Here is a 12,476-nt window from a genome sequence, read left to right as displayed (position 1 = left end):
ACAAGAATACATAAGAATTCCAATATCCTTCTCTCCAGTTTTGGATGTCTAATAGAAAGATGAAAGGGAAAATATAGACTGAAGAAATTGCTGGAAAAACTAGAGTTAAAAGATTTGTGGCATCTTCTAATGAGACTGTTGAAGTATATAAATATATCTTAGCACCACATGGAGCTTTTGCAAAAATTGACCATGTATAGAAATTACAAAGAAATACAGAAATAGCAAATTCATCCTTTAAATGATCACACTGCAATAAAAATAGTAATTATTCAGGGATAACAAAAAAAGACCTAAGTGGAAACAACAATGAATGAGTCAAAGAATGAATCAGAGAATCAATGAATAGATGTGTGAAAGAAGATGATAATGATGAAACAACACGCCAAATTTTCTGGTATGTAGCTAAAGCAATCCCCAGGGGGGAAATCATATCCCTACAAACATACATTAACAAAAAGGAAAGAGAGGATTAATGAACTAAATGTCAATAAGTAAATAAACCTAAAATAAGCACAAAAGAAGAGATATAAAAATTAGAGGAGGAATAGATGAAGTATAAATAAAAAAACACTGTAGAAATTACCATAAAACCAAAAGCTAGTTCTTTGCAATGGTTAATAAAATTGATAAACCTTTAGCCAATCTGATTAAAAAGATGAAGGCTGAAAAATCATATCAACAGAATAGCAAATGTGCAAGATGAAGTTATGACAAAACCAAAAGGATTAAAATGACAAGCAGAACTTAGAGAGTTTTGTTAGCATATATGTTAACACAACTGAAAACACAAAAGAAATAGAGGAATGCCTTCAAAAATATTAAATATCCAGACTAAGAGAAGACCAAATAGATCTTAATTAACCCCTTTCTGGAAAAGAATATAGAATGAAGTATAAAGAAACTTTCAAAGGGGGAAAAATTCCTGATCCTAATAGGCTTATTCACTTAAAATTTTAAAGAAAATAAAAATAGCAATGCTACACGAATTTTTTTTCAAAATTCGTAAAGTCAACGGTTCTAAGTAAAACATGCCTAATCTTTATCCTAGAGAAACTATTAAGCTCATACCCTGAAAGAGATCAAAGAAAGGGGAAAGTAACCCATAGGTTCAAAACTAATTATATCAGCTTTTTTATGTAGACAAAAAAGGGAAATTATCAAATTCGACAGATTTGACTACAAATAAAAAGTTCTCCTCACCAGGTGGTGAATCAAATGAAACCAGTTATAAAATGTCTCTACATATTCCATAGTCTCTCCAAGATACTACCTTCATAGGTCCTGTTTCTCAGGGAAGCAATATCCTCAGCATACTCTACTTAGATGATTAGATTTAGTATTTTTGTTGAAATCCTAGTAATTTATTTTGTTTTTTTGGTATATAACTGACCATAATACTGCTTGATGATATGCTTTATTTGCCCTCCATTGACAGTAATTTCTCTTTTCTCATTTTTTAAAATGTTGATGACTTGTTAGTGTAAGTTTTTAAAAATAAAAAATCTCCCTAAGGATTAGCTTGGCTGCATCCACAAAATTTTGCTATTTTATCTAATTTTGTTATTTTTGATAATATTTTGCTTGCTTTTTATGATTTCTCTTTGACTTATTTTGAGGCTTATTAATATGAATTATTAATATAATTTCTTTTCAGGGGTAGAGCCAAGATGGCCACTGGAAAGCAGGGACTTGCCTAGGGTGCTCCCCCAGAACCCTCCAAACACCTATAAAAATGGTTCTGAACAAATTCTAGAACTGCAGAACCCACAAAATAGCAGAGGGCAGCAGAGCTCCAGCCCAGGACAGCCAGGATGGTTGCTGGGTAGGGTCTATTGCACTGTACTGGGACCAGAGTGGAACAGAGCCCAGCGTGGGTTGCGCCCGAACCAACCAGAGGCAGAGCCAGGTGGAACATGTCCTAGTGCCCTGAATCAGTGAGCTGTGGCAGTTACCAGACTTCTAAACCCACAAACACCAAAGAAAACAGAAAAGGTTAGTGGGAAAAGCTGCAGTGATAGAGTGAAAGGAGTTCACAGTTGGCCACTGCCCCGGGGATGGGGCTGGGGTATAGCTACAGAACTACAGCTGCAAGTGCTTCTGGCCCCAGGTCCACCTGGTGGGAGGAATTAAGTGGCAGATCAGAGGAGGAGTGCAGAGACTGCTTAAGATATGAGTCAGGTCCAGGTTGGCGGTTCTTGGGGGAGGAGTAGCGCTGGTGTGGGAGAGCTTGCTGTATAGCTTTGAAAACAACAGCACAGGCCCTCAAGCTTGGGACAAAGTACTCTCTACTCTACAAGCAGTCACACCCCAACAAAAAACTCAAGGGTCAAGTAGTTGGCTGGGGGCATGGCCAGGCAGTGAAAACACACTCAGATTCAGTCTCAGACTTTGGAATCTTTCTTTGGTGACAAAGAAGAGCAAAACATACAGCCAGAAGAAGTCGACAAACTCAAACTCAAACAGCCTACATCAAAAGCCTTCAAGAAAAACATGAACTGGTCTCAGGCCAAGGAAGAACTCAAAAAGGATTTGGAAAAGCAAATTAGAGAAGTAGAGAAAAAATTGGGAAGAGAAATGAGAGAGATGCAAGAAAACCATGAAAAACAAGTCAATGACTTGCTAAAGGACACCCCAAAAATAGTACCTTAAAAATTAGATTGGAACAAGTGGAAGCTAGTGACTTTATGAGAAATCAAGATATTATAAAACAGAAATGAAGGAATGAAAAAACGGAAGACAATGTCAAATATCTCATTGGAAAAACCACTGACCTCAAGAATAGACCCAGGAGAGATAATTCAAAAAATATTGGACCACCTGAAAGCCATGATCAATAAAAGAGCCTAGACATCATCTTTCAAGAAATTAACAAGGAGAACTGCCCTGATATTCTAGAGCCAGAGGGTAAAATAGAAATAGAAAGAATCCACTGATTGCCTCCTCAAAAAGATCCCAAAAAGAAAACTCCTAGGAATATTGTTGCCAAATTCCAGAGCTCCCAGATCAAGGAGAAAATACTGCAAGCAGCCAGAAAGAAACAATTTGAGTATTGTGGAAACACAATCAGGATAACACAAGATCTAGCAGCTTCTACATTAAGGGATTGAAGGGCTTGGAATATGATATTCTGGAGGTCAATGGAGCTAGGATTAAAACCAAGAATCACCTACCCAGCAAAACTGAGTATCATGCTCCAAGGCAAAATGTGGATTTTCAATAAAATAGAGGACTTTCAAGCTTTCTCAGTGAAAATACCAGAGCTGAATAGAAAATTTGACTTTCAAACACAAGAATCAAGAGAAGCATGAAAAGGTAAACAAGAAAGAGAAATCATAAAGGACTTACTAAAGTTGAACTGCTTTGTTTACGTTCCCACATGGAAAGATGATGCGTATAGTTCATGAGACCTCAGTATTAGGGTAGCTGAAGGGAATATACATATATATATGTATATATATATATAGATAGATAGATAGATACATATGGAACAGAGGGTGCAGGGTGAGTTGAATATGAAGGGATGATATCTAAAAAAATGAAATCAAATTAAGGAATGAGAGAGGAATATATTGAGAGATGGAGAAAGGGAGAGATAGAATGGGGTAAGTTATCTCACATAAAAGTGGCAAGAAAAAGCAGTTCATTGGAAGGGAAGAGGGGACAGGTGAGGGGAAATGAGTGAATTTTGCTCTCATCGGATTTGACCTGGGGAGGGAATAACATACACACTCAATTGGGTATCTTACCCCACAGGAAAGAAGGAGGAAGGAGATAAAAAAGCGGGGACAATAGAAGGGATGGCAGATAGGGGGAGGAGGTAATCAAAAACAAACCCTTTTTAAAAGGGACAGGGTCAAGGGAGAAAATTGAATAAATGGTGATAGGATAGAAAGGAGCAAAATATGGTTAGTCTTTCACAACACAAGTATTGTGGAATGGTTTTGCATAGTGATACACATGTGGCCTCTGTTGAATTGCTTGCCTTCTTAGGGAGGCTGGGTGGGGAGTGAAGAGGGGAAAGAATTTGGAACTCCAAGTTTTAAAAGCAGATGTTCAAAAAAAAGTTTTTGCATGCAACTAGGAAATAAGATATACAGGCAATGGGGCATAGACATCTATCTTGCCATATAAGAAAGTAAGGAAAGTGGAAAGGGGGAGTGGGGTGACAGAAGGGAGGGCTGACTGGGGAGTGGGACAATCAGAATATATGCCATCTTGGAGTGGGGGGTGGGTAGAAATGGGGAGAAAATTTGTAATTCAAACTCTTGTGGAAATCAATGCTGAAAACTAAAAATATTAAAAAAATAATTTAAAAAATAATTTCTTTTCTGTTTAAGTATGGATCTTTTCCTCAAATTCTCCTTATTCATTATATTATATTATGTTATGGTCAGTAAGAGATATGCTTAATATTCCATTTTTTTCTTCATTTGTTTTTGAGCATTTTGTACTGTACTACATAGCTAATTTTTGTAATAGTGCTATGTAATGTTCAGAAATATATTTGGAAATATATGTGTATGTGTGTGTGTATATATTTCTAGGCATTACAGAATATAACTTTTTAAATCAACTATATGATAAGACATAAAGTTTATACATATATCTATAATGTTAAACATATGTGTAACAAATGTGTAATACATCTTATGTCTTATTATATGTGTGGTCCTTTAAATTGGGCCCTATCTTCTATATGCATATGTGCACACACACACATCTGTTGCGTAAAATTCTCATTAAGCAATTGTCATATAAATGCATTAATAATATATATGTATCTGTGTGTATGTAGTTAACCCAGATATAATTCCCACATGTAACCAGCAGGTGTCACTATGAGACTAGGTTTAGTTAGAAGAGAGCTTCCCCACTGTAGGAATGTGGGCTTGGCAGATATTTCCCAGACCACAGTTTTCTTCTACTGGGTCATGCCAGACGTATGGCCTTCCATTGGTCTCTGCTTCTACTTCACTCTGCATTAGAGGTTGAGGCTTTCTTGATGTGCCTGTGTTCTAAGCTACACCTGAAACTATTCAAGATTGAATCATTTTTAGCCTGGAGCAATGGTCGTAATTCACCCATGAAAACAGGGAAAAGCATCTCTCTCAGCTATATTTTGGAGCTTATAAAAATTTATTATGAAAGGTAGCATTGTACAGAGGATGAAGAGGTGGCCCAGAAGCTAGGAAGATCTTAGTTCAAGTATTACCGGTGACGCATATTGGTTATGTCACCATGGGCAAGTCCCTAATTTTTTCCCTGCTCTGGACAATTCTTTTTAAAATATGTTGCAGAGGAGGTGTCTACCTGCATCGGAAGGGAGGAGTTCCTTATAAAATGAAATCACAGGTCTCATCCCTATCCTTGTAATGTAGCAACTATTAATAAGTAATCACCAAAAAATTCTCCTTTATTTTCAGCCCAAAATTCCCCACTTGGGATGAAATCCTGGTTATTTTAGACAAAGGTTCAGCTCTTCCATTGCAATGAAATTGCATCCTCAATGAAATTAATACATATTAATTAATGATTAAAATGAATGCTCTTTGGAGATCACATCAGTAACTTAGAGTCTGAGATTGCCTAAAAACAGAACTTGGAAATACCTGTTTGACAAGTATACACTAGGAGAAAATTGCAAAAGTTCCTCCAAATATCTTAAGGCCTTAGGGTCCTGAGCTTGTATACCCCAAACATGTAACTCTCCTCTCTCCAGACAAACAATAAAAAGGTGGCACCTAAAAGAAAATTATACTAATTAATGAAATCAACATATTAATTATGTTAACATACATACATGTATCACAAAACAGTTATGATAAACCGTACTTTCTTAAAGGAAAAAGTTAAAATTAGAAAGAGTTTAAAGAAACAGAGAAAATCACATAGAAAATGCTTGCAAGCTGTAGATGTGGAGGAAGCATATGATGAAGTTAAATCTGTTGCAATTCTCAAAGGAAGAGTCACAAACAGCAGTGTCTAGTTCCAGAATCTGCTTTATACAACAGCTGCGGAGACCTTTCTGCTCTCCTTTGTGACTATCCACTGTGGTTGCCAACACTATATTTTGAGCTGCCATCTTCACCCCTCCACTGCCACAGTCAAAAACTCCCAGGGCTGCAGGATTCTGATTTTCCCCTCTCCCACACAATCTCAGAGCTCAGATAACCCCTGCCTCTTCCAGGGAGGTGGGAGAATGGTCTCTCTGGAACTACAACATGTTTCAGAGCTTTTCTCCGACCCACAAGGATAATCAGTCCAAATATTTAGCTATCCATATGCCATTTGGTACATTTTTAGAATGCTTGTTGATTGATTGGTTGACTATAGAAGACTGATGATGAATCATGCTTGTATCCTCTTGGCAGAGAGGTAACAGAATAGAAGTGGAGGCTGAGTTCTAAGATACAGTCAATGTGTGAATTTGTTTTGTTTGGCTATAATTTGTTACAAGGGAGACCTATGTGGGGCGGGGGAGGGGGGGATGGGGGTGGCGGAGCAGGAAGCACTCCCTCCACTCCACTCCGCAATCTGGAGGGGAATGTAAGAGGGTAGTAATAGTGATGCCAAAAGAAAAGGAAGAAAAGAAAGAAAATATTGTCAATGAAACATTTATAAACATGCAAGAAAGTTGAAGGAAGTTCAGACGGACAGTGTTGGAGCTACCATGTCAAATTTAAAATATATCCTCAAAAAAGGCTTTACATGATAAAGATTCATGGAGTCATATATAATCATCTTTTGGTCTTTGTATGAATAAGTGTTAATGTTTGTCAAGTTCAATTAAAATTCACAATCTAGAATTCTCTAATTTGTATCAGAAACAAAATTTGCTTTAAAAAAGACTTGAAATTTATAGAATGAGCCACATTGAGAAGAAAACTGGTCCTTGAGATTTATTTTCACCGCAATGACAAGCAATGGTCACAGGAGTCATAAAAGGAAAGGAGAACTGAGTGTTGGTACATTCTTAGCCACAATTGATCAAAACATTCAAGCTTGCTTTCCCAGGGATTATTAACCACCAAGCATAACAATCTATCACTTTGATATCTGAGTTCCTTCAAGTTTAAACAGTATAGCCATTCTCTAACAAGGCATCAGAACGTTTAAAGAGATTTGGCAAAAAAGGTGGGGTGGTGTAGTTCAAACAGTGTGCTATTAACTAGATGGATGCCCATAAATACAAGAATTGTGGCTTAACTTGAGTTGTCCCATGATTTGAGACAATTATAGCCTCATCTGATGCTGCCTTCTAAATGGCAATATGTATGCCTTCTGCTTGTTTATGTTATCAAATGAAACACAAAGTAAGGTGCAAGAGATCATATACTGCTCTCATAATATGAATAATTCACACTTACATAGTGCTTGGTAAATACTTTCCTCACAACAACATTGTAAACAGTGTAAATAGCATCATGGCATTGTGGTTACAGCATTAGATTTAGAGCCCAGAAAACCTGAGTTTGACTCTTAACTCACCTACTAGCTGTGGGACCCTAAGCAAGTCACTGTGCTTTTCTTGGACTCAGTTTCCTTATTAATAACATGAGGACAATAACAACACCTTGATCATAGTATTATTGTGAGAATCTAATGATCTAAAGCAGAGGTGTCTAACGGGCCAGCAGGTACATTGCATCTGCAACACTCCCCAGGAAAACCCCAATCAGATAAAAATGCAATTGGGAAATATTTAACAAAATAAATAAAAATACAATATAACACAGATGTGTTAATATGTGGTTTTCTAAGTCTGCAGGGATCCTTATGTGTGATTTAGTGGCCTCTATTTCTATTTTGAGTTTGATACCATAATCTAAAATACTTTGAAAACACTAAAGTTCTATATCAGTATTATTGTTGGTATTCTGTTGTTCAGTCATATCTGCCTCTCTGCTCAAATCCACGGACTTTTGTCAATGAGGTTTTCTCAGCAAAGACACTGGAATAGTTTCCCATTTCATTCTCCAGTGTACTCCCATTTTACAGATGACAAACTGAGGCAAATATGGGTTAAGTGACTTGTCCAGGGTCTCATAGTTAGTGTCAGAGGCCAGATTTGAACTCAGATATTCCTGACTCTAAGACCAGTGCTCTATCCACTATACCACCTAGCTGCCTTTTAGCCTTTATTTTTACTCTATATATGGAACTACTGAAACTCAGAAAAGTTAAATGAGGTTCCTAAGATCATGAAGCCAGAAAGTGTCGAGAGAGAAACCAACTCTAAATCCAGTGATCTTTCTGCTGCACCACGTTCTCTAATACCATGTTTATCAATGAACAAAAGACCTATTCTACATGTTTGCCTTGAGTTAAAAGGGAGAAAAAGTGGCTTCTCACTTTATATAAAGTTTACTTATATTTGAAAGGCCAGTGGAATTGAATTCAAAATCTGAAGTCAGCAATAACACCTGATAGAAAACAAATCATAGTTGAGCTACAAAACTCTGATTAAATGAATCCAATTATAACCCAAAGGTACTCATCATTCTTTGAAGACACAGCACATTCCTATCTAGCCAGCAAAGCTACCTTGGTCTTTTACTATGAGTTTAAAAACCTCTTTGTATGTCATTATGAGTGAAAATAATGGGAATCTTCACGCAAATTAGCATTTAAAAAAATCAGAAGAGGTGTGTCACATTCCCAAGTCAAATATATAAAAGCTCCATGCAGAAGAAGAAATTCAAACTTCAGGAACTTGCTCTTAGCAATCTAGCTAAGCCTTCAACACCTGCTATCATGACTCGATTCTTCTGCTGTGGAAACTATTTCCCAGGGTATCCTTGCTATGGTACCAACTGGCACAGAAGCTTCAGAGCCACTCCTTTGAACTGCGTTGTACCGCTGGGATCTCCCCTGAACTATGGATACGGTTGCAACGGCTACAGTTCACTAGGTTATAGCTTTGGTGGTAGCAACTTCAGCAACCTGGGCTGCGGTTATGGAGGCAGCTGCTGTAGGCCATGGGGATCTGGCTCTGGCTACGGCTATAGCACCTACTGAAGACATGAAGACAGCCGACAGAGTGAACAACTTTAATATCAGCTGCATACTCTATAGACCAGGAAGAAGTTCCAGGAAGTGTTGGAAGGATCAGATTTCATCTACTGCTCACGAACATTTTGCCAGATTATCGGCAATGGCTTAGCACTTTGATGCTCCTGAGAACCCAGCTCTTGAGACCTCAGTTCCTTCACCTGAACTAAAACTCACTTAAAATCATATGACGACTTTAATCTTTGCTGAATGTTAACAATGAAACAAATATTTTGCTTCAGGTTTGCTCTGTGATTTTCTTTCTCCACTTCCGACTGGATGTATTTCAAGTTGGGAGTGAGAAGGGTGTTGGGGATTTAGCTTACTAATAAAACTACTGCATTTGAAATACCAATGTTGTCTTTGTCCTGACTATTTATATCACTGTGCACTCTAACTTACCAGCCAAAGTTACTAACTTGTGAATTTATGCCCTGGGTAAAGAGAAGTGTCATCTCATGGTTCACCTTTTGTTGCATTGTTGACTTTTGAACCTCCTTAAATATAGCTGTTTGCCCATTTTCTCCCCCTTTAGACTGTGAGTTCCTTGACAGCAGGGACTGTCCTTTGGCTTTCTTTGTATTTCTTGCACTTGGCACAATGCCTAGCACGTAGTAGGTATTTATAATAAATGCTTGATATAATAATTAAATAATTGACTGATTACTGGAGTAGTACAGGTAGAGTTTCAGGGGTGTTGGGGTGTTCAGGGAGGACTAGCACCTCTGGTGTGAGGGCTTGCTGAGCCTTTTTCAGGGCTGCTCATCCGTCTTTGGTGTCCACCTGTTTAAGAAGCTGTGGCATGTGCATCAGCAACATCCTTGCAAAACTGTCTTGGCAGAGAAGCTAAAGCAGATTGAGGGTGACCTATAGGACTCAGACTCCACACTGAGTTAGGGAAATGTCTACCCTAAGCATGTGGAGACTTCCCCCTGAAAAAATGGGTGGATGAGCACAATTTGTTCCAAAGGCAGTAAAGGTGGCTGAAGCAGGCATTGTGGAATTAGACATTGAAAGTTAGACGTGAAGACGCTAAGGTGATCTACTGCATCCCAGGCCATTGCCAGTCATTCCTACTCAAGAAGAGAGAGTGAGGCTGGTAGCTGTGCAACTCTACCTCACTTAAATCCAAATCTTCCTCCCCACCCCACCTTCTCCCCCCGCCCCATCCCCCACTCCCATGATGTCCCTGATCCTCTTCAAAAACAAATGACAAATGACCACTAGAGTCCTTATGGGAGAGAGCTGAGTTGCAGTGCTTTTTCCTTCTCTGACATTTTGGTTGGTTCTCCTACATCTCTTTGTAATATGTACTCTTTGGCCCCAGTCTTCCGGGGATAAGCTGTCCGTAATATTTTACAGGGCACTTTGAGTGGTCAGAGTGTTTCTTCTCTACCACAATTGCCTTGAACTAATCATGTTTCCCCCATTATTGGGAATCTATAACTAGAGCTCTAGCTCCATTTAACCAGTTAACATCAGCTTACTTTTATGAAAGGATAGATACTTGAATGATAAAGCAAAAATAAGCATAATGAGCATTTCCCCCCATATTTTCAGGGGCATATTCTCCCTTACAACAAACTTAGCTCTTTTCTCATACAAATTGGCCCCACCATGTTGACATCTTAAGGTGGCATTTCTGCCAATTGATTCCTTGTTTTACCTATGACTGGATTAGGGTCCCAAAGGTTACTCCCAAGAATCAATCATTGCCCCTTGGGTATCAATGCTGCATTGGCTGCAAAACCTGGCCTGGATTTCAACTCCAGAATTCCTGTGGGATTCTCTCTCAACTTCTTGAAATTCTCAAAGTTGGACACTGCATTCCTTTCACATCAAGCAGAGAATAAACAAAAATGCCAAGGACTTGTATTTCTTGGGGTTAAATGATTTCAGAAAGGAGGAATCCCTAGACTATAGGTCTTAGAGACTCTCTACTTAGAGCACTGTCTCTCACCAAACTTCATATGCAGAATAGAATTCCCAAATGAAACCAAAAGAAAGAGATAACCAGAGTTTACTTGGGCCTTCTTGAAGACACCTCAGTGTCTTCTATAGGCATATGAAAAAATGCTCTAAATCACTATTGAATAGAGAAATGCAAATCAAAACACCTCTTAGGTACCACATCTCACTTGTCAGATTGGCTAACATGACAAAACAGGAAAATTATGAATGCTGGAGATGTGGGAAAATTGGAACACTAATTCATTGTTGGTGGAGTTGTGAACTATTCCAACCATTCTGGAGAGCAATTTGGAACTATGACCAAAGGGCTATAAAAAAGTGCATACCCTTTGACCCAGCAATACCACTTCTAGGGCTGTATCCCAAAGGGATCATACAAGAGGGAAAGGAACCCATATGTACAAAAATATTTATAGCAGCTCTTTTTGTGGTGGCAAAGAACTGGAAATCAAGGGGATGCCCATCAATTGGGGAATGGCTAAACAAATTGTGGTATATGAATGTAATGGAATACTATTGTGCTATAAGAAATGAGGAGCAGACGGATTTTGTTATTACATGGAATGACTTATGTGAACTGATGATGAGTGAGGGGAGCAGAACCAGGAGATCACTATACATGATTACAGACACATGGTATCTGTAAGGACTAACTGATAGACTTGACTTCTCTCATCAATGCAAGGTTCAAAGACAGCTCCAAAAGACTCATGATGGAAAAAGCTATACACATCCAGAGGAAGAATTATGGAGTCTGAATTCAGATTGAGGCAAACTTTTTGCTCTCTCTCTCTTTTTCCTTTTTTTTGTTTTCATTTCTCCTTTCCCATGATTCATTCCATTGGTTATAATTCTTCATTACAACTGGACTGTTAAGTAAATAAGTTTAATGTGAAGGTATATATAGAACCTACACTGGATTACATGCTGTCTCAGAGGATGGAGGGAGGAGTGGGAGGAAGAGAAAATTTGGAACAACAAAACTTGTGAAACAATGTTGTAAACTAAAAATAAAAAATAGCTTTAAAAAATCTATGAATGCTCCAGTCTCCAAGGTACTTCCCTTAAATGTACACATAACTCTCCCATAAGCAAGCTTATCCTCTCCAACTGGAAGAGCCCCAGTGCATCTTAATTGACAAGTATGATACCTGTTAGTTATCATATAATTTTTCTCCTCATTTTCATTTTAAGAAAACCACTCATAATTGGTACCTCTAATTCATCTCCTCTTGATCACTTTTTAAAAAAAAGTAATGTTTTCCCCCAATTACATATGGAAACCTTTATTAACATCTGGGTCTTTTTTTAAAGTTTTTAGTTCCAAATTCTATTGCTCCTTCCCTCACCTGCCCCCTCCCTGAGACTGTGCAATCTGATATAGGTTTTACCTGTGCAATCATGTAAAATGTTTCCATATCAGTCATTTTGTGGAATAAAACTCAAAGAAG

The 12,476-nt window shown here is 38.1% G+C and overlaps 1 protein-coding gene across 1 annotated transcript; it reads left to right on the top strand.

Annotated features, from left to right (window-relative positions):
* Nucleotides 1-8,757: 8,757 nt before the first annotated feature.
* Nucleotides 8,758-9,021, top strand: LOC118835902 (keratin-associated protein 7-1). Its single transcript, XM_036743196.1, has one exon. The coding sequence runs from the start codon at nt 8,758-8,760 to the stop codon at nt 9,019-9,021; it is 264 nt and encodes an 87-aa protein (XP_036599091.1).
* The last annotated feature ends 3,455 nt before the right edge of the window (nt 9,022-12,476 follow it).

This window comes from Trichosurus vulpecula, chromosome 2 (genome assembly GCF_011100635.1).
Source record: "Trichosurus vulpecula isolate mTriVul1 chromosome 2, mTriVul1.pri, whole genome shotgun sequence".
Taxonomy (NCBI): Eukaryota; Metazoa; Chordata; class Mammalia; order Diprotodontia; family Phalangeridae; genus Trichosurus; species Trichosurus vulpecula.
The sequence above is the reverse complement of the archived record's forward strand: the minus strand, read 5'-3'. Positions and strand labels throughout refer to the sequence as shown.